This window comes from Oryctolagus cuniculus, chromosome 20 (assembly GCF_964237555.1).
Source record: "Oryctolagus cuniculus chromosome 20, mOryCun1.1, whole genome shotgun sequence".
Classification (NCBI taxonomy): Eukaryota; Metazoa; Chordata; class Mammalia; order Lagomorpha; family Leporidae; genus Oryctolagus; species Oryctolagus cuniculus.
Genome location: NC_091451.1, coordinates 39009572 through 39037221, shown reverse-complemented (window position 1 = coordinate 39037221; position 27650 = coordinate 39009572). Strand labels below are relative to the sequence as shown.

Below are 27650 nucleotides of genomic sequence, written 5' to 3'. Positions count from 1 at the left end.
CATTAGTTATAAAAGCCAAAAACTAGAAACAAGATAAATATCCTTCAACAGTTAAAAAAAAAAAAGAGCATTGTAGTATATTCGTGTAACAGAATACCATTCAGCAATGAAAATGAGTAATCTATTGCTACATACAATGTGGATAAATCTTTTTAAAAATTTGATCAAAAGAAACTAGATACAGAGAGTCATGCTTTTGTTCCTACTTCAGAGAGTTCCAAATCAGACAAACTAATCTATGGAACTAGACATCAGGAGAGTAGCTACCCTTTGAAGGGAGTTGGGGGTTGGGACAGTGATCAACAGGAGTACAGGGAACCTCTCTGGATGACATTCTGTTTCTTTCTTCTTTTTTTTTTTTTTTTTTTTTTTGACAGGTAGAATTAGTGAGAGAGAGAGAGAGAAAGGTCTTCCTTCTGTTGGTTCACTCCCCAAATGGCCACTACAGCCAGCGCTACACCAATCTGAAGCCAGAAGCCAGGTATTTCTTCTGGTCTCCCATGTGGGTGCAGGGGCCCAAGCACTTGGGCCATCCTCCACTGCCTTCCCGGGCCACAGCAGAGAGCTGGACTGGAAAAGGAGCAACCGGGACTAGAACCCGGTGCCCATATGGGATGCCAGTGCCACAGGCGGAGGATTAGCCAAGTGAGCCACAGAGCTAGCCCCCATTCTGTTTCTTAATCTGGATGCTGGCGCACAGGTGTATTAGTGAAAATTCTACACACTGTGTATTACGATTTGTGCACATTTCCATGTGTATTCAAAGTTCACTTTAAAAAGAAAGAAAATATATGCTTATGAGGGCATCTCTTTAACTGAGATTTCACATTCATCACTTTGTTTTCTAAGTATATAAAGGCAAAGGAAAACAGATCACAGGACCAAATTCCATGGAGAGACAAGAAAGGACTACCAAAGGCAAAGTAAGATCATCAGAGAGCACTCTGAAAAACGATGTCATCTCTCTCAAAATGGTGTTTGATGGCTTTAAAAAACTCACCCCACTAAGCAACACTCTCCAGTCCAGTTCCCAGCTAATAGGTTTCTCTCTGGAATATCCAGACTTGCACTATCACTAGCTGAGTTACAACCAAGAGTGAGCACTGATCCCAAACTCATTCTCAATTTCCCTTGACAATTCAGTTGCATGATTTAGTTAAATATTATATATATATATATAATGAATACACAAACGGATTGTTTCTATGAAAACTAAGTTGACGTTTTCAGAAAAATTCAATGAAGATAACAGCAAAGAAAATTGCTATCAAAGTGTGGGAAACCAAGACGACGTCTAAGACAGGTAAGAAATTACAAACCCAGGACCATGCTTTCAGACGGTTTTATAAGCATCTTTAAGTTCACACTCAAATTTAGAGAAGTCTGAACTTGATGTTGAAAGTCCATTTGGGAGGGGTGATTTATGAAAGAAAGTATAGACCCATACTCAAAGAAAAGACCATAGCTCTACATCACAATATTGGCAAAAGAATATGCTTTTATCAGCTGGTGCCGCGGCTCACTAGGCTAATCCTCTGCCTGCGGCGCCAGTACACCGGGTTCTAGTCCCGGTCAGGGCACCAGATTCTGTCCTGGTTGCCCCTCTTCCAGTCCAGCTCTCTGCTCTGGCTCGCGAGTGCAGTGGAGGATGGCCCAAGTGCTTGGGCCCTGCACCCGCATGGGAGACCAGGAGGAAGCACCTGGCTCCTGCCTTCGGATCAGCGCAGTGTGCCGGCCACAGCGCGCCAGCCGCAGCGGCCATTGGAGGGTGAACCAACGGTAAAGGAAGACCTTTCTTTCTGTCTCTACCTCTCTCACTGTCCACTCTGCCTGTCAAAAAATAAAAAATAATTAAAAAAAAAAAAAAGAAGGTGGGACCAGTGGAAAATCTTTAGGTCACAGGAGACCTGCCCATGGAAAGCAGTTCTTATTGGAGGGTTGTCTTGTAAGCTTCCTGGCACACTATGGAGCCATTCCTCCCGACGTGTTCTGCCATTGCCAGCCTCCCCAGCACCTGACTAATGGGGCCACTTGAGCTTGGACTGAGAACCTCCGAACTGTAAGCAGAAATAAAGCTATTTCCCTCCTAACTTGCTCCTCTTGGGTATTTTAGTTAAAGTAATAAAATCAGACAAATACATCACTTTCACCAACTTTTTTGAATGAACTAACCAACTAACCAACCACCCTAACTGTGAGAGATTTTAATAATCTCTTTATAGCGCTAAAGAAAACTGGCCAAGCAATACTGGCCACCCAAGACCATACACACACGTGTGTGCACGTTCTTCGTCTCTTATAAACACACACACACACACACATACCCCTCAGCCCTCATGGAAACAGTACTAAAAGGCAGAAGGCATCAAAACTAGATAAGGAAATAGGTCTTAAAGATAAGAGCACGTAAGTGAGTTTTTCACCCAACGTTTCACTTTTGGATAGCAAATAGGATAAGTATTTTTGAAAGATAAAAAGCGAGCTGAGTTAGCAAATCTAACCGCTGGATGTCTTCCTCACTGCCTGGTCGCTACCCCTTTCTAGACCTGACCACAAGAAGACGGGTAGCAGAGCTCCCAGCTCTGGGCAGCCACTGCCATCGATTTCTACTGAGGTGACTGCAGAAACCTCACTGCTACGTCACTAGGGGGAGCACTTACTCCTAAAAAAAAAAAAAAAAAAAAAATGGCACGAGCAAAGCAGAAGAGTTCCCAGTTAAAGATGTAAAGATGTACTTCATCTGACTGTCCAGGGGAGGCAAAACGCAAGAGGTTTTAGAACTCACAGTACAAAGTGAAAAAAACTTTAAAAGTCAGATGTAACTTTGAGAGCAAGCAACATAAAATTTAGGTCAGGGGCAGTCACCGGAAACATATTTAGTACCTAATATAAATAGCAAATACTGCTTAAGATAAGGTCATTTGTAAGAAAATGGAAATCCGTAAAACAGATAGATCTTACTATTACTCAACTTAAAATGCTTCATTACAGTTTATGGAGATTCTACTGTCTGATAATACTAACAGCCAGACATTAGGGAATACCTCTCAAAACCTTCACTTGATATTTTACTGGCCTGTTACTTTACTAAATTATTGGAAGGCAAAATTCACGTCATTTCTCTTTACAAGTTTGAAATGTACCTCAGTCACCTAAGTAGCTTGGAAATAGGGAAGGAAGATGGAAGCAAACTAATTCAGTTGGGTAGCAATCATGTGGCAGGTGCTTTACTCATAATACAACCACTTTAGGAAACAGGGGTTATTATTTCCATTTTACAGATGGGGAAAAACCAGCTCAAAACCCGTAAGTAACTTGCCTGTGGTCACATAGATGGCAAAGGTACTCTAAGTCTGTCTGGTTCTATTGCCAACAATACAATACAAAAAAAATATATATGTGAAGTTGCTTAATTCCCCTAGCATTTTGATCATCTTGAAAAGCATTTCATTCCATTAAGAGGCAGATATTTTAAGTCACAGCAAAGAACAAGGAGTCAAAAAGCAACATGAAATGTGGCTTATCTTCCAAGACCTTGCAATCCATTAAAGAAAACAAAACACCGAAGTAAAGGAAGGAACAAAGTGAGGCAAACTGCCGGCTGACGACACAGCCGCGGCGTGACTGCGCTCCGAGAAGTCTGGAGTCCACGCATTCCCAAGGTTAGAGAGGACCTTCCGACACGGGCAAGACTGCAGCCGGACCCTGGGGACAGGAAATGCTGGGAGGTAGAATGGAGGGGATTCCAGCATGACTGCTTCAAACAGTGGAGTCCTGAGAGGAAACAGCCCACGTGAGCAGCCACTGACTAGTGGATGACTAAAACGTGGTTACCCATACAACAGAATACCACTCAGCAATAAAAAGGAATAAATTACTGACACACGCTACAGCATGGATAACCCTGAAAGCAGGCCTGCGGTGCCGACATCCCATATGAGCAAAAGTTCAAGTCCCGGCTGCTCTACTTCCAATCCAGTTCCCTGCTAATTCTCCTGGGAAAGCAGCAGAAGATGGCTCAAGTGCGTGGGTCCCTGCCACTGATGTGGGAGATCTGGAAGAAGCTCCTGGCTCCTGGCTCCAGCATGGACCAGCCCCAACCGTTGTGGCCATTTAGGGAAAGAGTCAGCAGATGGAAGATATCTCTCTGTCTCTTCTCTGTTATCTCTGTCTTTCAAATAAATAAATAAATATTTAATTAAAAAAAATAGGCCGGTGCCACGGCTCACTAGGCTAATCCTCTGCCTGCGGCACCTGCAATCCAGTTCTAGTCCTGGTTGGGGTGCCAGATTCTGTCCCGGTTGCTCCTCTTCCAGTCCAGCTCTCTGCTGTGGCCCGGGAGGGCAGTGGAGGATGCCCAAGTGCTTGGCCCCTGCACCCGCATGGGAGACTGGGAGGAAGCACCTGGCTCCTGGCTTCGGATCGGTGTAGCTCTGGCCGTAGCGGCCATTTGGGGGGTGAACAAACGCAAGGAAGACCTTTCTCTCTGTCTCTCTCTCTCTCTCACTGTCTAACTCTGCCTGTCAAAAAAAAAAAAAAAAAAAAAAAAAAAAAAAAAAAAAAGTCAGCCAAGGCTAAGCCAGAAAGCAATTTAGTGGTTCCTGGGAATGGAAGGAGCAGGAAGTGAGGCAGAATTGCTAATGGTAATGATTCTATAACGTCTGTGAATATGGAGCCTATGTCATGGCTCAGTGAGTTAAACCACCATCCGCAGTGCCAGCATCCCATAGGAGCGCTGGTTCAAGTCTCAGTTACTCCACTCCTGATCCAGCTCCCTGCTAATGTGCCTAGGAAGGCAGCAAATCATGGCCCAAGTATTTGGATTCCTGCCACCCATGTGAGACCCGGATGGTGTTCCAGGCTCCTGGCTTCCACTTGTCCCTGGCCTGGCCATTGCAGTCATTTGGGGAGTGAACCAATGGATGGAAGATATCTCTCCCTCTCTCTCTCTCTGTAATTCCACATTTAAAATAAATAATTTTTTAAATTCTATGACTACACTACAAACCCCTAAAATGTACAATTTAAATGGATAGACTAAATGTAACGTGAATTATATCGCAATCAAGCCACTTAGAAAGTGAAGGACTAATGGGATGTCACATTGTACGGCTAAAGCGTAGTCATTTATGGAGAATTCTGAATGCCAGGCTTAAGAATTTAGAATTCATCTGGTAGCAATCAGATATATCAATGAGATTCACTTACTGCAAGCACAATGTACATACTTAGGACCCTAATAACATTTTTCACATATTTTAAGTACATCCCTAAAATATATGCCAAAAGCACAAAGAGAGAGAACAGGAAAAAAAGATGCTATGGTATGATTTTGACTAAGATACAAGCTGTGACTATTAGGAAACTTGTTTTGCTTCAGTGCTAAATGCCACAGATGGGCATATCAGCATCATATTTATGCAAAACCACAATTTCATCTATGTCAAGTCTTCAAATACCATAATGTTCTAAACGTAATTGTGAAAACAGCATTAACAACTGACCTCTCGGATCTTGGCATGACATAACGAACAGTGCAGTTTGATTTTCACCGTATGGCGGAACTCAGTATATAATTATTTTCTTAGATATTGGATTCAATTAAAATTTCAGCTATCAGAACCTCCACTGATACCAAGCATTTCCTACCAGTGTTTACCCATTTGACTCCGAATTCCAATTTAGCAAAGTAGTCCAGAGTAGTCAACATACAAAATTAGAAAACTAAAGAGCCAAATCTGACACACAAAAGCAGAGAGCAAACATATACGTGTGTGTGTGTGTGTGTGTGTGTGTGAATATTGAATACCCAATACAGAGGAAAAGGTAAAACATTCAAAAATAAACCTGAAAATCACCTACAGAGGAAAAAACAAACTAGACTTAGGAGCAGGTTCCACAGCACTGAAAAGAACACATGTGTATATTGCGGGGGTGGGGGTGGTTTACAGCAGAAAGCTCAATACATGAAAGCAGATGAGGGTTTCCCAGAGGCCAAGGCTGGACCCTGTCTAGCAGACAGCCCTGCCTCCCCGCCCTGAATCCAGGGAAGAAAGAACCTTTCAGGCAGGCCAGGAGCTGGCCTAAAGGCAAAGCCCCAATGTGCCCCAGGAGGCAGTACGATGGCAGCAATACAAAAGCCAGCTCAGCTGGAGGAGCCACACACAACCAACTAGTGTTCCCTTCCAAGTCACCCTGCAACCTCTCCAAGGCAGGTGAGCCACAAGAAACTCCAGGAGCTATCAGATCTCTTTTAAAACTCTTGTCTAAGAACGGCCCATCTGTCTCCATGAGGGTTTTTTAAGTTCCAGAACTTTCATTCTGTATCTGAGAAACAAAGCCCACTCAGACAACCTGCTTCACTAACACACAATAGGAGGAAAGTAGAAAACAAATAAGCCTTCCTAACAGAGAAGCCTTATCTCTGGTATCTAGAATAAGGTGCTTGCTATCACAAGGAAGTAGAGCAAGACTCTCCATTAGCTAATTCGAAGTCAGTGTGTATGCTGCAGAAAAGAATTCAGTCGGAATAAGGAGGCACTTCTTCCAAATCAATAACTGCTGTGTGTCAAGAGATTCACCCAAACTTGCTTCAACCGTCTACCTCCTAGAAGTAAAAGAAATGTGGCAAAAGGCAAATGTTGACAACTGTTGTTCACTGTATTAAACGGATGAATGATTAGGCCAGCGCCGCGGCTCACTAGGCTAATCCTCCGCCTTGTGGCGCCTGCATACCGGGTTCTAGTCCCGGTCGGGGTGCCGGATTCTGTCCCGGTTGCCCCTCTTCCAGGCCAGCTCTCTGCTGTGGCCCGGGAGTGCAGTGGAGGATGGCCCAAGTGCTTGGGCCCTGCACCCCATGGGAGACCAGGAGAAGCACCTGACTCCTGGCTTCGGATCAGCGCAATGTGCCAGCTGCAGGGCGCCGACCGCGGCGGCCACTGGAGGGTGAACCAACGGCAAAAAGGAAGACCTTTCTCTCTGGCTCTCTCTCTCACTTTCCACTCTGCCTGTCAAAAAAATAAAAAAATTTTAAAAAATGATGATTAAGGAATAGCAATTAACCAGATCAAACGTAACAGTAAAGCATCAAAATGGGTTGCAAGTTGCATTAGTCTCTAAGTAAGCACCAAAAACCCGTGTTACGGGTACTAAATTAGGAGTCCTTTTAAATAAATAGGTAGAAATGGTAAGAGCAAAAGAGAGGGCGAACAGCACATCAACACAAAGTCGAAGATCCAGAAGTGGTTTCAATGATGGGACTACGGGAGGGAATGCTCTAAACCATAGCAGGCTGATATTCTGACTAGTAAGAGCAGAAACTCACCATGCCCCCAGTGGGCTACAGAATAATTAAGAAAATGAGAGTCCTGGAGAGGGACTTTTTAACACGAGATCGTTCCGAGGTGAACACGGGACTGGAAACGTGATCTACGAACTAGAAAGGGAACTTGCCAGCACCTGAAACTGGCCAAGCAGACCTGAGCTCAGGAAACCAAGATGACAAATATTCCAGGAGACAAATGATCCCGCTATTCAAAATCTGATTCTGAGCCGGGGGGGGGGGGGGGGGGGGGGGGGGGCAGGACTGAAGACTAATTTGCCAAAGGCAGTGGGAAAAGGCTCTGTGAGTTGAACAAAAACTTTAAAGTAATTTTACACAAAAGGCCTCCGGCAATTTTCTGTGTCAAGTACTTTCAGTGATCTGTTCACTGACACCTACTGTAGGAACTTCTAAGAAGCTAAACCTAAACACTATATTTTAACTAATTCAGGAAAATCTTGTAAATATTTGCAATAACCACTTTCTGTGCGCAATTCTGTAGCGCCTGTGAGACAGTCTGAAACTTAAATGACAGTCGGCTCAATGACACAAAAATCACTCTCCGGCAAAATTACAGTCAGGCAGAAAAAGTCATTCAAGAAGGACCCCCTGAACCCCAGACTCAACCATCATCACTGGGGAGGCCTTTTTCTACATAGCAAGAAGTAGACCGTGTTCACACTCCACAAGGAACCTAAAAATTAACCCCTGGATACTCTCAAACCTCACTTAAACTTACTAAATCTTACATGAGAAAAACCAAAACTGGAAAAGGGAAAAAAAGAAAGGAAAAAAAGGATGAGGTTGAACTCAAGCCATCACATCGATCCACACTAAACCTAACTTGGAACGGAACTGAGTGCTACACACGCAGAGGCGCTCTGTTTAAGTGGGTAGGCAAACACCCCCGTGCCGCCACGGGCAGGGCACGGGGATTCGCGGGACGAACAGGAAGTACCTGAGCAGATAGACAGCCCTTTCGATGTCACTGAGGTCTTCGTCAACTGTCAGTTTTTCTATTTCTTCTGGTGTCTGTCAAGTGCAAAGCACAAATTATGCACGCAAACATCGGGTCGGGCTAGGAGCACGGAGGAATGAGAAAGTCCCACAACCAGGCGCCAGCCGTGCCAAGGGGCCAGGGGCCTGAGGATCCGGGCAGCTCGGGCTGGGTGGGTGGGTGGTCGGGTCTGTCCTCGCCTGGCGCCCTTCTGGCTCCGGGACTGCAGCGTGGGACTCACGCCGCGGCTTCGGAACCTGCTGAAAGTGTCACACGCCCGGGGCCACACGCGCACACGCGCACACGCACACTTTTTCTAATCTCCAACATTTCCCACCGCAGGGAACGCTCCAGGGGGAAGGATGAACCGCGAGCGAGGTGGGGGGAAGGACGCGGTCCGGAGCGGGGGAAGGGAAGGGAAGCGAGTCGGGGAGCCCGGGCATTGCGGCAGGGGGAGCGGGGCGGGCTGCGGGCGCCCTGGAGAGGTCGGCGGGGGTCGGGGCAGTGCCGAGGCCGGAGAGATGACTCCGCGGGGCGCCAGCTGAGGGCTGACCCCCGCCCAGGGGTGGCCAGCAGGTCTCAGCCAGCGTCCCGGGGCGGGGGTGGGGGCTGGGAGCAAAGGACGCGCGGTGACTCAGGCCGGGGCGAAGGGCCGAGGGGGCTGTGGAGACGGGGACCACCGGGCTGATGCGAGGCCGAGGGACGCCGAGCGGCGCCGGGGGCGGGGGCCCGGCGCGATCGCCTTGCGGGGAGAGGGGCGAGGGGATGGGACCTGGGGCGTTTCGGGGACACTCGGGGCCAGCCGGGGGGCCGGGGTTCCGCGGGCTGCGGCTGAGGGAACCGTCACTGAGGGGCCACGGCTGCCCGAAGCCGGGGGCCGCCGCGATGACAGGCGCCCGGCCGTTCCCAGGGGCAGCCCCTCGGGGACGGGGGTCCCGCCTGGGGGAGCCGGGGCCGCGTCGAGGCAGGGCCCCGGGGGGAGCCGGCTCAGGGCGGCCGGCGAGGACCGGCCGGCCGGGCGCCCACGGGGCATTTCTCGGCGGGGCGCACCTTGAGGCTCCGGCGGACCGGCCTCTCGATGATGGTGAGCTCCTGCAGGTCCTCCATGTAGCCGAACAGGCTGTTCTGACTGAAATCCATCGCGGCGGGCGGCGGCGGATGCATGGACCGCCGGGCCCCGTCGCCGCCCGGGCCCGAGCGGCCCCGGGATGCCGGACGCGCGCAGCCCCGCGGCCGCCCACCAGCAGGACTTTCGGAACCCGCTCGGTGCCGCCGCGGGAGCCGAGCGGGGAGGAGGGCGGGCGGCGGGCGCGGGAGCGGGGCCCGCCGAGGGGGCGGGGCAGGCCGGGCGAGGGGGGCGGGCCGAGGCGCGGGGGCGGGCGCGGGGGCGGGGCTGGGGCCGGGACCCGCCCCCTCCCGGCCGCCGCGCGCGCACGCGGCGGGACGCAACTGCCGCGCAACGTCGCGGCCGTCCCCGCGCCCCGCGGCGCCGCGGCTCCGGGCCCCGCTGGCCCCTCGCCCCGCCCCCAGCCGAGCGCGCCCCTGCCCGCGGCGCGTGCGCAGCGCCCTCCGCCTGCCGCAGCCCGCGGGGGCGCGCTGGGGCGCGCTGGGGCCGGAGCGGCCGAGTCCGAGGGGTCGCGGCGAGGAGGGCGGCGGGTTGGGGGGAGCGTGCAAGGTGTTCGGTTAATATCCCCGGACCGCAGCTGTGGGAGTGCGGGGGCCGCCGTGGCTCAGCCGCAGCCCTGGGAGGCGGGGTGCATCCTGGACGGCTGACGTTTGGGGAGGCGTCCTGGGGGCGGGACCCCACACTGAGTGTTAGAACGACCCCTAGGGCTTTCGCGGGAGAAACGAGAGCCAGCCCTCGGCAGCCAAGCCGGGGCGGGCGGGCAGAGTGGACCGTGGCGAGGTGGGAGGGTGAGGGGCACCTGGCGTGCACCTGGCCCTGCGGGAGGTGATGGAGGGACCCGTAGGGTTTGGACCGCGGTCCTTCCCTAGCCCCTATCTGATTGTGCACCAGCTCCTTCCCTCTCCTCCCAGAGGCCACGGCTCACGCCTTGAGGACCTGTCCTGTGTCTGCGGGGGTCGGGAGATGTCTGGGTTTACGGACCTACCTGTGATGGGAGGGAACGCTGTTCTCTCCTGGCGATCTCTCCGTGCGGCTCTGCACCAGAGCGCATTAATTCTGACACGAAGAGTGTTGGATTCACCTGGCACTTGCTTGAGTGACGGACAGCAGCTGCTGCGGGCAGTGGGGAGTGGGGGTTAGACGCGCCCTGCACGGAGTCTGGGTCCACGTGGGGGTGCCCTCCAGAGCAGCTCTGCCGGCTTCCCTTCCCACCAATGAAACCTGAAGGCCGGGGGCCGCCCCACTGAGGCGCTGACATTCGTGTTACCCGTGTCCTAATTTACACGGGTCTGACGGCACGTGTTTCCCAGTAGCACTCCTTGATGGTATGGTAGTGAACTCACACAATAGCGCCTACACTCTCCCCTGGCATCATGCTTCACCTAACCCAGGTCCTCGGCCACCTGGACTTCCTCTCCAGGGCGCGAAGAGCCTTCAAAAAGTCCATGGAAAGTGTCCCTCGATTGGTAGGTTAGCTGTTTCCCATAGACTTAAGTATGCAAGGTGGTTTTTAACTGATTTACCTCTTTCCCCCCTTTTTTCTGCTGGATTTCCTATCTTTCTGCACAAATTGAAGCAGTGTCTTCATTCTAGATATGGACATTGCAAGTCTTTCAATCTTCTATGAATTCTGTTAGCTTAGGCTTTCCTATCCTACCACGAAGGAGAAATACTTAATTCTGATGTAGCCAAATGCATCAGATTTTAGCCCTGTGTATGCTTTGGGGTCTGGTGTAGGAATCTTGTCCCTCCCACAGTCATTTTCCCTTATCTGGCCTCATACTCCAACCTGTCACAGTTAGGTCCTGATCCGCCTGCAGTTCAACTCCAGCATACAAGGAGTCTTCAAAAAGTTGGTGGAAAATGGAATTAAGTTAGTGTATTTGGCACAAAAATTTTTGAAATGTGTGCCGTTTTTTTCATAACACATATGTTCCATGAACTTCTTTGAAGACCCTCCTATGGTGCCCTAGGAAGAAGCTAGGATTTTATGTGCATGGTGAGCCAGTGGTCAGGCAGCAGCCGGCCAGCAGTCTGTCTTCCCCACCAGAGTGTACAGTGCCCTCATCAGCTGCCAAGTTGCCCAGGCACGCAGCCTGCTCCTGGGCTCGTGTGGCTGTTCTGATCTAGATCTGTCCCCGTGCCCGTGCTGCTGGGTCCTGCTCACACGGGAGTCACATGGTGTCACTCCCTGTGGTTTCAGCTACCACGGTCACCTGTGGTCTGAAAATATTGGGTGGAAAATTCCAGAAATAAGTCGTAGGTTTTCAGTTGTTCCTCTTCTGAGCCGTGGCATGAGAGCTCACGCCATCCCACCCAGAACTGGACTTGAGGCGTCCTTTGCTGGCTGTATCCTTGCTCCTGAGTGCAAGTTACCCACCCCAGTTATCAGACTGACTCGTGGAATCACAGTGCTTGTGTCCGAGGAGCCCTTATTTACAAAGGCAATAACTGTTGTATTCTATTGTTCATCTCTCCCTGCACCCAACTTATAAATCAAACTCTATCATAAATGGAAAGTGTGCGAGAACAAGTCCATAGAGGGTCGTGTGTATGGCATTGGGTACTACGATTGGTTTCAAGCATCCACTGTGAGTCTTGAAGCTCCGAGGATCAAGACTGCCGAGCGTCCTAACAGCGGACAGACAGCATCTCCCCACACTTCACTTTCCTTTTTTTTCAGTATTGCCTTTGACATCAAAAGTGAAAGTGGCCCGTGGCGACCACCACGCTGGAACGCGGGCTTTCTGATCCCTACTCCTAAGGAGGAATGAAGGACGCATGGAAGAGGGCAGAGCTGCGGTGGGCTGAGGATGGGGACATAGGGGAGGTGGTTTTCCCGAGCAAATGCTGTGTCCTCCCTCCTTGAGCGTTTGTGAGATGCCCACTGATGTGTGACTGATAATGTGACTCGAGGTGTTTACCCTGATCCAGCCAAGGAGCGTGAACGCATCCTTGGGTTTTGTGACCGGATCGTTGGAGACCGGATGGCCCTCGTTATGAGCGCCTGAGCGACTCTGCGGACGGAGCTGTGGTGGCTGCTAGGGCACTGCCGGGAAGACGCTCGGTTTGCCGAGTGACATCTTAAGTAACTGCCCCGAGAACCACCCTGCTGTGGAAGGGGCCTGGAGCTGGCTCCGGGAGCCTGAGGCCCAGTCCTGCTCTGCCAGCGACACGCGGCAGCAAAACCCTCCAGGACTCGTGTTCCTTACCCTACGGCGTCCATGCTGTCTCAAGGTGGCTCGGCAGCCCCGGGAAATGCAGAAAAGATGCGTCACTTTTCCACTTTCACAGACAGGCTCAGAGACCGCTAAGAAAAGCCAGGTCTGTCCACCCCGTGTGGTCATCCAACAATAGGATGGTACCAAGCGTGTGGCCTCGGAGCCCAACTGACTGGGTTTGACTCCAGGATCTGCTACTTCCCACCCTCAGCAAGGCACTTAAGCCCTCTGACCCCACCCCCAACCCTTACTCAGCTCTAAGACAGGAATAACAGTAGCACTTAGCACAAAGTCCTGATGGGAGAATTCAGTGAGGTAATATGCACACAGTGCTTAGAATAACTCCTCCCACAAGTGTTTGCTGTTGTTATTAATATCGCCACCAGACCAGTGTCCCTCTGGATCCCTGGTTAGGCAGGATTCGGTAAATGGTGCTGAACTAATTGTTGTGCGAAGCAAACCAGAGCTTCCCCAGGGAAGTCTGTGTGCTAATCCCCTGAACCTGGGCCTCTGTCACCTTACCGAGGATGAGGACTTTAAGGGTCTGGAGGTGGGGAGATTGTCCTGGATTGGCCAAGTGGGCCTAATGTCATCAGCAGGGACCTCAGGTGTGAGAGAGGGGACGGAAGTGTCTGTGTCGGGGTGACAGAATACGAGAAAGACTTGTCCGGCCATTGCTGGCTTTCAAGGCGGAGCGGAGCCGTGAGCCCACACACGGAGAAGTGGGAAAAAGGAAGAAAGGACCTTGGACATTTTCTGCTAGCATCTCCAGACGGGAAGGCGGCTCTGCCGACACCCTGCTCTCAGCCCAGGAGAGCGCTTCAGACGCCTGACTTCCAGAACGCTGAGATTATGAACGTGTGCTGTTCTTAGCCTCTAGGTCAGCAATCACTTGCTAACAACAGCCACAGGAAATTCATGCGGTTATCTGGATGGGAAAACAGACTAGTCACACACAAAAATAACCTTGGGTAAAAAAAACCCAAAATTTTTTATCTTCCAATAAAAAATGGTTTTATGACATCTGAATAGCAAAATTAAAAGAGAAGTATACACTATAAAATATAAGATTGATAAATCTAACTGCTTTAAATTGAAGAACTGAGATTCATCAAAGACCATGACAAGACAAATAGACCAGGAAAAATGCTTACAACTTAATTGCAGAAGGAGGACTGGCCCGAATCAAGAACTGAAAGCATACAACAAAAAAATTATATATAAAAATAAATAGAAAAATGGCCAAAATTCATCAGTGCTTTTACAGAAGAATCATCAATACATCTTTGAAAGTGGTCACTGGGGCTGGCACGCTGGCGCATCAGGTTAAAGCCCCAGCCTGCAGCACCAGCATCCCATCTGGACATCGGTTTGAGTCGGCTGCTCCACTTCCAATCCAGCTCTCTGCTATGGCCTGGGAAAGCAGTGGAAGATGGCCCAAGTTCTTGGGCCCCTGCACCCACGTGGGAGACCTGGAGGAAGCTCCTGGCTCCTGGCTTCGGATCACCTCAGCTCTGCCTGTTGCGGCCATCTGGGGAAGACCTCTCTCTCTCTGGCTCTACCTCTCTCTGTAACTCTGTCTTTCAAATAAATAAAAATTAAAATATTTTTTAAAAAAAGTCATAAACTCAATCCTTCATTAATAATTAATAAAACCTTAACCATAATCAGGTTCAACTCTCATTAATGAAAAGAAAAAGGCAAATTGACACACCCACCACGTGCGCAAAAGTGTAAAGAGCTGGGGCCAGCGCTGTGGTGTAGCAGGTAAAGCCACTGCCTGCAGCGCCGGCATCCCATATGGGCGTGGGTTCGAGTCTGAGCTGCTCTACTTCCGAGCCAGCTCTGTGCTATGGCCTGGGAAAGCAGTAGAAGATGGCCCAAGTCCTTGGGCCCCTGCACCCATGTGGGAGACTCAGGAGAAGCTCCTGGCTCCTGGCTTTGGATCAGCAAGCTCCAGCCATTGCAGCCATCTGGGCAGTGAACCAGCGGATGGAAGACCTCTCTCTCGCACGCACACACATGCTCTCGCTCTTGCTCTCTCTGCCTCTCCTTTTCTCTGTGTGTAACTCTTTCAAATAAATAAATAAATATAGTTTTTTAAAAAATGTAAAGACGTTTTGTAGACATCAAGCTCTTACTGGTGCAATGACCTTGGAAATGAATTTGTCGTACATTTGAAAAATGGAATATATGTGTACCTCTCTCCAAGGTGTATACCTCTTCAAGGCATATCACCCAGAAAAACTCTTGCACTGTTGCTCAAAGAGATACACACAAGAAACTGCCTAGCAGTACAAACTATAATAGCAAAACCTGGAAACAGCTCAAATGTTCATCAACACAGGTAAATAGATTAACTAGCTGTATTATAATCAGTGGAAAAGGGAAAGTGAAAATTAACCACAACTGCACAATTCAAGAAAGATAAATCTCACAAACAAGTTGAGCAACAACTGCGAAATTCCAAAGATAATCTATGGTATATATTATTTACATAATGCAAAAAGGCAATAATAAATATAATAGCCATTTGTAGTTAGAGTGACCAAAAACAGACCAAAAAAGCAGTTTATTTCTAGAATTGAGATGTCATCAAAAGGGCACACAGAGGGCATGGAGAATGCATTTGTTTATTTATTTATTGATTTACTTGTTTATTTGAAAGGCAGAGAGACACCAAACAAGATATCCCATTCAGGGTTCCCTCTAAATGCCCGCAACAGCTGGAACGGGGCTAAGCCAAAGCCAGGAGCTGGCAACGCAATTCATGTCTCCCACGTGGGTGGCAGTGACCCAGTACTTGAACCCTCACCACCTGCAACCTCCCAGGGTGCACAGTAACAGGAAGCTGGAAGCTGAAGCAGAGCCAGGGCTCAAACCCAGGCAGTTTGATATTGGATGCAGGAATCCCAAGTGGTGTGTTTCATACTGAGTAATGGCAAATGAATGTTTTGTTATGCTTAAAATACATATGTATTACATACTTATAATTTTTCGTGTGTGAACTAATATTTTAGGGTTTTGTAGGTGGGCGTGATTATGTGGTTTTCAATTCTGGTATAGCCACTTCATTTAGTGATTCATTCATTTAAAAACATTTCAGGGGCCTGTGTTGTGGTAGAACAAATTAAGCCACCACTTGCAAAGCCAGAGTCTCATTTGAGAGCTCCTGTTCAAGTCCTGGCTACTCTGCTTCTGATCCAGCTCCCTACTAATGCACCTGGGAAAGCAGTGGAAGGTGGCCCAAGTACCTGGGCTCCTGCCACCCACGAGGGAAACCTGGATGGAGTTCTAGACTCCTGCCTTCAGCCTGGACCAATGTTGGCCATTTCAGCTATTTTAGGAGTGAACTAGCAGATGGTAGATTCTCTGTGTGTGTGTGTATGTGTGTCTGTCTGTCTCTGTCTCTCTTTTTTTCTCTCTCTCTCCCACTTTCAAATAAATAAGTAAGGCTTTGAAAAAAAATTCTCACTATCTTATAGGCATTGTTCTAGGTCTGGGATGCCCTAGCGAGCCACTCAGGTACAGACCCTACGATCAGGGAGTGCGTATCTTAGAAACATTCACATGAATCAGTAATCATACAATTAAATATGTCACTACAAACTATGATAGCTTCTATGGAAAAATGCAGGGAGTTCCCAGATTGACTGAAGAGGGCAATGCCACCTACTTCTGAATCCGTGAGAAACAAACTTTCCTTGGGTTAAGTCTCTATCCTTACTGATAAGATTGTGGGATGGCCTCATGACAGCCTGGACCAGAGGGGACATGACAGTGGTATAGTCTAGAATCATGATAGAGAGGTGAACACAGTGGAGAGAATTTGTGGGGGGGAGGGACACCAGGGATCACCAGGGATGAATTAGAGGTGGAGGGGGTGGAGGTCGGGGCAGGTGCACTAAGGATGACTCCCAAGTTGTTGGCTTGTAAAGATGGATGAGTGCAGATGTCACCCACCAGCGCTCATCCTGTGCTCCCTGAGTGGGTGGTGACTGCTGACGGCAGCCACAGTGCCCCATCTGCAGCCCTAGGGTCTGCACAAAGTCTGCCTCCCAAGCCAGCAGCTGTTCCCCCCCAGCTCCCTTCTCTACACGCAGATCTCCAGCGAACTCCACCAGGTTCCTAGTAGCTGCCTGACACAAAGGTTAGCACATAGGAAGGGCTCTGGAAATTTGAGTGAGAGAAGAGTAGGAGGGAGGAGGCTGGGAACACGATCGGTGTATCAAGACACGTCCTCCCACCGTGGGCTGAGCCACCGTTTCTCCCCCAGATTAAGTCAGACAAGTCAGTGGGTGGGTGCCCTTGGCCTTGGCACCGTGGACCTTATGGGCTGGTGAGTGTTAGGGAGGAGAAAATGCTGCCTTAGCGTTGGAGGACGTTTGCTCCACACCCTCAGAGCTGTGACAGTAAAACATGTCTTCAGACATTGCCAACAGTGCCCCTGGGGGCAAAACTGCTCCTTCCCTCTGCGAACCCTGCAACAGCGCCCGGTCTGCCAGAGAGGGCCCTTCCACATGTCCTCAGCTTCCTGAGCGTAACCCTGCCACTCGCGCCTCCCGGCCACGCATCCCTCGTGCTCGCTGGGCTCCTTGCGATTTCTCCCACACTCAGGTCACAGCCCTGCCTGCAGTGCCCTGCCCGGAACACCCTCCCCTTGGACTTTCAAATAACTCATCGCATCACTTCGTGATTTTACTCAACGGTTTCCTTTTTTTTTTTTTTTTGTTTTTTTGTTTTGTTTTGTTTTTGTTTTTTTTTGACAGGCAGAGTGGACAGTGAGAGAGAGAGACAGAGAGGAAGGTCTTCCTTTGCCGTTGGTTTACCCTCCAATGGCCGCCGCGGCCGGCGCGCTGCGGCCGGCGCACCACACTGATCCGATGGCAGGAGCCAGGAGCCAGGTGCTTTTCCTGGTCTCCCATGGGGTGCAGGGCCCAAGCACCTGGGCCATCCTCCACTGCACTCCCTGGCCACAGCAGAGGGCTGGCCTGGAAGAGGGGCAACCGGGACAGAATCCAGCGCCCCGACCGGGACTAGAACCCGGTGTGCCAGCGCCGCAAGGCGGAGGATTAGCCTAGTGAGCCGCGGCGCCGGCCTCAAAGGTTTCCTTTTTGTTGAGTCCAACTTGGGAATCATCGGGCTTCTTTGCTTTTTGTTTTGTTTTGTTTTGTTTTGTTTTTTATAAAATCCCACAGTAGGGCTGGTGCCGCGGCTCACTAGGCTAATCCTCTGCCTTGCGGCGCCGGCACCCTGGGTTCTAGTCCCAGTCGGGGCACCGGATTCTGTCCCACCTGCTCCTCTTCCAGGCCAGCTCTCTGCTGTGGCCAGGGAGTGCAGTGGAGGATGGCCCAAGTGCTTGGGCCCTGCACCCCATGGGAGACCAGGAGAAGCACCTGGCTCTTGCCATCGGATCAGCGTGGTGCGCCGGCCGCGGCGGCCACTGGAGGGTGAACCAACGGCAAAAGGAAGACCTTTCTCTCTGTCTCTCTCTCTCACTGTCCACTCTGCCTGCAAAAAAAAAAAAAATCCCACAGTACTGGTTCATAAGAGCTGCCATGGCAAAATAGCACAACCAGGCCGCCTTAGACAACATGGGCTTATTTCCTCACAGTTCTGGAAGCTGCAAGTCCAATCCGAGTTTGCTGTGTCCTTTGTAGATGGTCACCTTGCTGGGACCCAACTTGGTTTTATTTCTGTGTGTACAGGCATTCCTGGTTGTTTTTCAGCATTTCCTCATTTTTAAAAAACATTGACTTATTCAAAAGTCAGAGACACACAGAGAAAAGTCTCCCATCCCCCAAATGGCTGCAAGAGCCAGAACTGGGCCAGGTCAAAGGCAGGCACCGGGAACCCCATCCAGGCCACCTACGTGGGTGGCAGAGACTCAACCACTGGAGCCATCACCTGCTGCCTCCCCAGGGGCACCTTAGCAGGAAGCGGATCAGAGGCGAAGCCAGGACTTGGACGCAGGCACTCTGATGTGCGCAGGATGTGGGCATCCCACGCAGCATCGTAGCCACTGCCCCACACTTTTTCTTTTTTTCTTTCTTTTTTTTTGACAGACAGAGTAAACAGTGAGAGAGAGAGAGACAGAGAGGAAGGTCTTCCTTATATTGGTTCACCCCCCAAATGACCACTACAGCCAACGCAGTGCACCGATCCGAAGCCAGGAGCCAGGTGCTTCCTTCTGGTCTCCCATTCGGGTGCAGGGCCCAAGCACTTGGGCCATTCTCCACTGCCTTCCCGGGCCACAGCAGAGAGCTGGCCTGGAAGAGGGGCAACTGGGACAGAATCCGGCACCCCAACCGGGACTAGAACCTGGTGTGCTGGCGCCGCAAGGCGGAGGATTAGCCTAGTGAGCCACAGCGCCGGCCCCAAACTTTTTCTTTTTCTTTTTTTTGCTTTTGTTTTGTTATGTTTTGTTTTGTTTTGTTTTTGACAGGCAGAGTGGACAGTGAGAGAGAGAGACAGAGAAAAAGGTCTTCCTTTTTTCGTTGGTTCACCCTCCAATGGCCGCCACGGCCAGCGCGCTGCTGCTGGCACACCGTGCTGATCTGATGGCAGGAGCCAGGTGCTTTTCCTGGTCTCCCATGGGGTGCAGGGCCCAAGCACTTGGGCCATCCTCCACTGCACTCCCTGGCCAGAGCAGAGAGCTGGCCTGGAAGAGGGGCAACCGGGACAGAATGCGGCGCCCCGACCGGGACTAGAACCTGGTGTGCTGGCGCCGCAAGGCGGAGGATTAGCCTAGTGAGCGCAGCGTCGGCCCCAAACTTTTTCTTATAAGGACACTGGTAAAGTTGAATTAGGGCCTCTTTTAACTTGCTTGCCTCTTTAAAGCCTTTTTCTCCAAATGTAGTCCCAGTCTGAGGTCCTGCAGATTCTGGAAGGATACAGGTCAGCCTGGAACACCCACAGTTGCCACAACCAGCAGTTACCAACCTAACATCCTCAATGTTCAGCTTATTCTCCTTGCTTGTGGTCCTCTTCTCTCCAGCCCCCACGGGAAGGCTGTGTCCCATTTTGTGGGGTTTTGCCCGTTTTCTTCACCACTGTGTCAGTGCCTGGAATATCACCTGACACCTAGTAGATGCTTGCTAACTGCTCGTTACTGTCACAAATAGGCGTAGCCTCTCCACACACGAGCTGTGCGCATGGGGAAACCACTCAGCTCTGTCTGTCAAACCAGGAAACGAGGCCAGATAATATGGAGCAAACATCCTGTCCTGCTTGCATCCGGATGCCAACACAGCCCAGGTTCCCTAGAAAACACTGAGGGCAGAGTTTAAGTGAGAAAAGGTGCTTCCCTGGCAGGTGTCGTCCCAGGGCAGCAGAGGGAGGGAGAACAATGTAAAATGCGGCAGGGGGAGAAGCAATGAGGGCACTGTGCTGAAGCCAGCCCCGCTTCATGAAGAGGCCATGTGCTCCACCAGGCGGGGCATCCGCAGACAGGCTATACAGGAGCCCCCGGCCTGGAACCATAAGAGGGAGGAGGTGAGGCTGCCTCCTGCCTTCTGCCTCCCCCAGGTCTGAGCTGGCTCACTGGGAAAATTAACCCTCTTGCAGTTTAATGGTCTCACTTGGCTCTTTGCACAGCCCCTGGGGAACTGGAGCCATCAGGAGGAAAGTTTCACCTGTCAGGAAATGGGTGGAGGAAGATAGGTAATCAGGACCTAACCCTCCATCCCTGGGTGCTGAGCGAGTGGCTCGGAGCCTGGGAGGCAGCGGAGACCCAGAGAATCCCAGACAGGCCAGGGCACGTCCAGCCCAGGCAGGATGGGGAAGGAATAAGTGAGGGAGCACCTGGAGCACCTGGAACAGAGACCAGGACAGAGCTGCTGGGGAGCACCGAGGGCTCCGGCCGCTGAGCAGGGAGCTCAGACAAGCACAGCATGGCCGGTGGACCCTGCAGCGGGCTCCTTGGGCCAGGGGAGCTGGAGGGGATCGGTCCTTTCTAAGGTCCTGATGGGGAGCACCGAGGGCTCCGGCCGCTGAGCAGGGAGCTCAGACAAGCACAGCATGGCCGGTGGACCCTGCAGCGGGCTCCTTGGGCCAGGGGAGCTGGAGGGGATCGGTCCTTTCTAAGGTCCTGATGGGGAGCACCGAGGGCTCCGGCCGCTGAGCAGGGAGCTCAGACAAGCACAGCATGGCCGGTGGACCCTGCAGCGGGCTCCTTGGGCCAGGGGAGCTGGAGGGGATCGGTCCTTTCTAAGGTCCTGATGGGGAGCACCGAGGGCTCCGGCCGCTGAGCAGGGAGCTCAGATGAGCACAGCATGGCTGGTGGACCCTGCAGCGGGCTCCTTGGACCAGGGGAGCTGGAGGGGATCGGTCCTTTCTAAGGTCCTGATGGGGAGCACCGAGGGCTCCGGCCGCTGAGCAGGGAGCTCAGATGAGCACAGCATGGCTGGTGGACCCTGCAGCGGGCTCCTTGGACCAGGGGAGCTGGAGGGGATCGGTCCTTTCTAAGGTCCTGATGGAGAATGTGGGTCCCCAGCAGCCTGGCCTCAGGACGATTCTAGCGGGGATTCTGAAAGAGGGAGCCCACTCACTACCTGTCGTCTCAGAGTCAGCGTGTCTGTGGCCCGGGAAAGCGCTCTGGTCTCTGCAGGGAGCCCTAGGCCTGGGCAGGCAGCTTGGAGCTGCTTCAACAGGAACATGCGGTGGGCGCCCAGCTCCCCCGAGCCCTCCGCCCCACCAGTGCGGCAGCCTCTCTTCTGATGTCACTATGCGCCCTCGTGCTAAACTCCAGCCACCCCCTCAGCTGTCTCTGGAGGGGAAGAGGGTGTTTGCTCCAGGAGGGCCGCTTTTTCTGCTGTGTGGGCCGAGTGTGTTGGGGGTGTGTCTCCACTCCAGGGCACACGCCGCCCTCCCGAGGTGATGATACACGCTGCAAGCAGATTGCACATTTGTTTCCTGGGAGGCCGTGGGCGAGGGAGGCGGCTCACCGCGTGTGAGCGTGGGGAGGGGTGTGTGCAGAACTGTGATGGGGTGATGGGCTGGCGAGCGGGAGCTGCTGGCTGCCTGCAGAGGCAGCGGGAGGCTGATTATAGGGCTGGGTCCCGTGGCCCTGGGTGTGGGTGCCAGGAGCTGCGTATGCACTTGGCTGTCAAGGTGGTAGTGACGGTTGCCCTGGTGACTGGGCTAGGAAGTGGGCTGGCCTTGCCAACGGTAATGCCGCAAAGGAAATATAATAAGTGCGGATTAGGGCTTGCTTTCTCTCTGCTTTTTCTTGATTGGAGCCCAGTTCGGAGGAGTCCCGTCATTGTAAATGAAGCACACGGCTCCGCGGTTGGACCCACCCTCAAAGCTCGCTGAGCGGGCCGAGAAGACCTGCACCCTGGTCTGCACCAGTTAGCCCTGGGACCCAGGGCAAGTCACAGCCCTCTGTAGGTCTCCTTTGGAACAGTCACTCTCCAAAGTCTCTTTGTGTTCTGAATCTTGGGCCCTGGCCTGCGACATTGTGATTCAGTGGGGCCAGGCTGGGGCTGGGCCTTGAAATCTCCACGTTGGCCATACTGCTCGCCACAGCCGCAGATCCACTGTGCCTGCCTTCCAGAACCACTGAGCGCGGGCTGTGGGGTCAGAAGAGACCACTTATCTGTTGCCTGTCTGAGCTTCAGTCTCCGCACCTCTGGAATGGGGCAGGCGGCTGCCACCACACAGAGTTCTGTGAACACCAGACAAGCTGGGGCCGCAAGCGTAGCACAGTGCCTGGCACACCAGGAGGGGCCCACGCACGCTCTGCCTTTTGGCTGGCACCCTGCAGGAATCCGTTGTATCTCTGCAAGCCCCTCCCCTTCCCAGCAGCTCCCTCCCGGCTGCACACTCTCCTCCAGCCAAATCCCACGTGCGAGAGGCAGCACTCACAGTTGGAGTGCTCATGCCCAGTTCCAGTTCTGTTTATTCCGTTGCCATGACGATCGTGACTGTACCAACCTCAGTGGGACAGAATGACTTCCTCTAACATCCAAGGGCTATGGATGTAAATGGCCACATGACCACGGCACCAGGAGCCAGGAGGGCCCCATACCCACTCTATCCAAGCCACAACTCCACCCATCATTTTGGGCTGATCTGAAGGTGTTCCAGAAGATAGGGGCTTTCTTGGAATTCCCTTCAAAGTCCTAGCACCTAGTGCATACAGCAGGCACTCAATACATGCTGATCAAGCTGATACATTTAGTGCAAATCTCATTCTGTCTTGTTTTTAAAGATTTATTTTATTTATTTGAAAGGGAGAGAGAGAGATCTTCTATCCGCTGGTTCACTCCCCAGAGGGCCACAACAGCAGGGGCTGGGGCAGACCGAAGCCAGGAGCCAGGAGCTTCTTCTGGGTCTCCCACATGCGTACCGGGCCCCAGGCACTAGGGCCGTCTTCCGCTGCTTTCCCAGGTACTGTAGGAGGAAACTAGGTTGGAAGCAGAGCAGCCAGAACTCAAACCAGGGCCCATATTGATGCTGAGATTGCAAGTGGCAGCTTAGCCCATTACACCACAACGTCAGCCCCAAATCTGAGTTTCAAATCTCTTAGCAATGAACTTCATTTAGGAAAGAGGTCAACAGGAATTAGGACTCTAGATGTCTGTCATCTGATTTATTCCCCGTGTGCACATCACTCTCTTTCTTTTTATTTATTTATTTGAAAGGCAGAGTGGCAGAGAGAGAGCACGAGGGAAACACAGATACGCATTGTGCTTCTGCTGGTTCACTCCCCAAATTGCTACAGTGGCTGGGGCTGGGCCAGGCAGAAGCCAGGAGCCAGGAACTCTGTCTGGGTCTCCCCCGTGGGTAGCAGGGGCCCAAGTACTAGAGCCTTCATCCACTGCCTTCCCAGGCACATTAACAAGGAGCAGGATGGGAAGTGGAGCAGCCAGAACTCAAACCTGCTTCAGTGCAGGATACTGGTGTCATGTGCAGCTGCCTACCCCACCGTGCCATAACCCTGTCCCCACTCCAATTCCTTTAGACAGCATTGGCATTAATATGGGGGACCTGCCACCCCAGGAAACCTGGGGCTCGCAGTACAACCCACCGGGCCCCCAAACTTTGAAGTAGTGTTACTTCAACAAATTTGCTGACCAAAGCTTTTCTGAACTGGGGTGGTTACTAATGCATCCAACTCAATGGCACAGCGCCTGTCTCTCCCTTGCAGGGACTTGCTTCTACCACGTGAATTTTTCATGCCTCATCAATTTCCATGCCCTTCTCTCTCGAGGACTGCCCGACTCCGGCAAGGAGAGGAGTGGATGGGACTCAAACCTGCTCAGCATTGCAGCTGATTAGCCAGTCTCCTACACGAAAAGGAGATGAAACCTCTCTGCTCAGAGCAATTATCGGAGGGAAGCGTCCACTAGTAGAAAATTCGGTCACGTGTGTTCATTCCTCCCCCAGTGTTTACTGAGCGGTTACTTGGCGCCAGGCAGGGCCAGCTTTCACGCCTGTGTCCTGGGCAGCCCGGCAGGGTCTGGAGCTCAGCGGGCCCTGAGCCGGGTTTTCTGCAGTGGCTGTGTTGAGATCTTGAACGGTTTTATCTGTGAGACCGAGTTTTGCAAGTGAAGTCCGAAGGGACCTCGTGCAGAGGAGGTAAGTGCAGCGCGTGTGTCCACTCTGGCAGCCGCGTTGGCCTACGGTGCCTGCAAGGCCACGCGGCTGTGGAATTCCAGTGGACCCACGATGTGCGGGAGCTCAGGGAGACTCGGAGCGAGCGCTGGGCCGTGCGTTCCCCCAGGGGCCCCACCGCCCGCCACGCCAGGGCTGGGTCATTCGCAGCAAGAAGGCCACGCGAGCTCCGCCACACACCAGGGCCACGGAGTCCCGCGGGGTCCTTTCCGCTCGTGTTCCTTCCCCGTGGCCGCCCCCACCCACACTGAGGCTGACGATGGGCACCCAGAGGCCCCGCGCCTTCCTCCCCAGGGAGACCACGGCTCAGAGCGCCAGCGGCCCGGGGCTGCCGGGTGGTCATCTGCGCAAAACGGGAGCAAGTGGAAGAGCCATGCGCATGCGCATGGAGGAGCAGCGAGACACGCTGTGCCCGCCCAGTGACTGCATAAGCGATGTTTGCTTTTAAACCTCGCATTGCACGACGTCAAGATGAAGATGAAGGCTAAAATTCGTAATAACATTTTAAAAATTTTTAAAAAGATTTATTTATTTATTTGAAAGAGTTACACACACACACACAGAGAGAGAGAGAGAGAGAGAGAGAGAGAGGTCTTCTATCCATTGGTTCACTCCCCAATAGGCGCAATTGGCTGGAGCTGAGCTGATCAGAAGCCAGGAGCCAGGACCTTCTTCCGGGTCTCCTATGCAGGTGCAGGGCCCCAATGACTTGGGCCATCTTCTGCTGCTTTCCCAGGTCATAGCAGCGAGCTGGATCAGAAGTGGAGCAGCCGGGACTCAAACTGGCACCCATTTGGGATGACTGCACTGCAGCCAGGGGCTTTACCCACTGTGCCACAGTTCCAGCCCCTAAAATTTTTAAGTTTTAAATTTTTACTTTAAATGACATAAAATACGTACATTGAGAGAGAGGAGAGATTATGGGAGAAAGAAAAAAGCTTCATAGCTTAGTACCTTTCATGGAATGTTTCCTCCCTGCTTTTTTTAAGCAAGGAGCCTAACATTTTTGTTTTGTGCTGGGTCACACGAATTATGTAGCCAGTCCTGGGGCCCAGCCCCGTGCTAGGTGCTGACATTGCAAGAGGGGACAGCAGTGCCTGCCTCCCACGCGCTCGGTTCTCCTTTCCTTCCTTCTTGTGGAGAGCACCCCAGTTCTAACAATAGAAAATGAGCAGTTTTAAAGGATACAAGCCAAGGAGGAAGGGACTGACTTCATATAGTTATTGAGGATTAAATGAGGTTTTTATTTATTTGAAAGGCAGAGTGATAGAGACAGAGAGCTTCCATCTGCTGGTTCACTCTCCAAATGGCCACAACTGCCAGAGGGTAGGCCAGGCAAAGCCAGAAGCTCAGAACTCCACCCAAGTCTCCCCGTGGGCGACAGGGACTCAAACAGTTGAGTCACCACCTGCCTCCTATCAGGGAAGCATTAGTAGGAATGCCGACTCAGAAGCTAAATGGCCAGGAATCAAACCAGGTACTCTCATATGCATGGGTGTCCTGGGCTTAACCCACTGCACAATACCCACCTCTGAAAATGAAATGAGTCAGTACAAATCACGTGTACAAGACAGTTCCTGGGTATATAAAGAGTTATTTCAATGTTTGCTATTGTTATTTATTATTTTAATAAACTACTTTTTAAGATTTATGTATTTATTTTATTTGAAAGGCATGGTTTCAGAGAGAGAGAGAGAGAGAGAGAGAGAGACAGAGAGATCCTTCATCCACTGGGTCACTCCCCAAATGACCACAATGGCCAGAGTTGGTCCAGCCCGAAGCCAGAAGCCAGGAGCCACACCAAGTCTCCCATGTGGGTGCAGGGACCCAAGCACTTGGGCCATTCTTTGCTGCTTTCCCAGGTGCATTAGCAAGGAGCTGGATCAGAAGTGGAACATCTAGAACATGAACTGGTGCCCAAATGGGATGCTAGCACAGTAGACAATGCTGCAGCACTGGCCCCTAATAAACTATTTTTAAGCTATTAGTTATTATAGTTTGAGCATCCCTAATCCAAAAATCTGAAATCTAAAACTTTTTGAGCACTGACATGACATCACAAGTAGAAATTTCCCCCACCATATTTTATTTGTTTCATTTGAGTATGTACAAAAGTATTTTAAAATACTACCTACATGGGGCCGGCGCTATGGCGCAGCGGGTTAAAGCCCTGGCCTGAAGCGCCGGCATCCCATATGGGTGCCAGTTCTAGTCCTGACTGCTCCTCTTCTGATCCAGCTCTGTGCCATGGCCTGGGATAGCAATAGAAGATGGCCCAAGTCCTTGGGCCCTGGCACCCACATAGGAGACCTGGAAGAAGGTCCTGGCTCCTGGCTTCAGATCAGCACAGCTCCAGCTGTTGCGGCCATCTGAGGAGTGAACCAGCAGATCAAAGACCTCTCTCTCTGCCTCTGCCTCTCTGTAACTTTGTCTTTAAAATAAATAAAAATAAATCTTTAAAAAAAAAAAAAAGATGTCTATTCTGGGGCCAGCACTGTGGTACAGAAGGTAAAGTCACTTCCTGTGGCACTGGCATCCCATATGGGCGCTGGTTTGAGCCCCGGCTGTTCCACTTCTGATCCAGCTCTCTGCTATGGCCTGGGAAAGCAAGAGAGAATGGCCCAAGTGCTTGAGCCCCTGCACACACGTGGGAGACTAGAAGAAAGTCCTGGCTCCTGGCTCCTGGCTTCAGATTAGCCCAGCGCTTTGCTGTTGCTGCCATTTGGGGAGTGAACCAGTGGATGGAAGACCTCTCTCTCTCTCTCTCTCTCTCTCTCTCTCTGCCTCTGCCTCTCTGTAACTCTGCCTTTCAAATAAATAAATCTTTTTTAAAAGTTGTCTATTTTGCTTATTATTACTAAGTTGATTTTCAAACACATTCTGAAATCCACAGATAGTTTTCTCATTATATGCATTTTCCATGAATTTTTGAAGTCACCTCCTATGAGTACTTAAAAACCAAAACTGACTGTGGCTGGGCTGGGTGTTTGGAGCAGCTGTGAACACACCACTCAGGACGCCCACGTCCCGGTACCAAGTGCCTGGCTCGAGTCCTTTCCCTCGGCTTCTGACTCCAGCTTCCTGCTCACGTGCACCCTGAGAGGCAGCGAGGAAGGCTTGACACCTGGTCCTCTGCAGGACTGAGCTCCAGACTTCTGGCTTCGGCCTGGCCCGGTCCTGGCAGTGTGGACAGCTTGGGAGTGAACTAACAGGTGGAGGACCTCTCTCTCTCTCTCTCTCTCTCTCTCCCTTCTCTGTCTCTCTTTTTCAAATAAAATGAAAAATAAATTTTAAAAGAAATTACATCTAAGAAAGGGGAAAGTGAGTGCTAAAACATCCATAGGAAATTAAACCTTTACCTGACCC

The 27650-nt window shown here is 51.5% G+C and overlaps 1 protein-coding gene across 10 annotated transcripts in view; it reads right to left on the bottom strand.

Moving 5' to 3' along the window:
* The window catches only part of PPP4R4 (protein phosphatase 4 regulatory subunit 4), a 104691-nt gene extending 95031 nt beyond the window's left edge, over positions 1–9660 (bottom strand). For 4 of the 10 annotated variants that reach the window (XM_070065569.1, XM_070065572.1, XM_070065573.1 and 1 more), the window contains exons 1-2: positions 9369–9660; positions 8280–8353 (exon numbers count right to left, since the gene is read on the bottom strand). In XM_070065569.1, coding sequence (XP_069921670.1) covers positions 8280–8353; positions 9369–9482 — 188 coding nt within the window. In that variant the 5' untranslated portion in view covers positions 9483–9660. The remainder of the gene's footprint in view (positions 1–8279; positions 8354–9368) is intronic. The other 6 variants (XM_070065568.1, XM_070065571.1, XM_070065574.1 and 3 more) reach the window with 4 other exon arrangements.
* Between the last annotated feature and the right edge of the window lie 17990 nt (positions 9661–27650).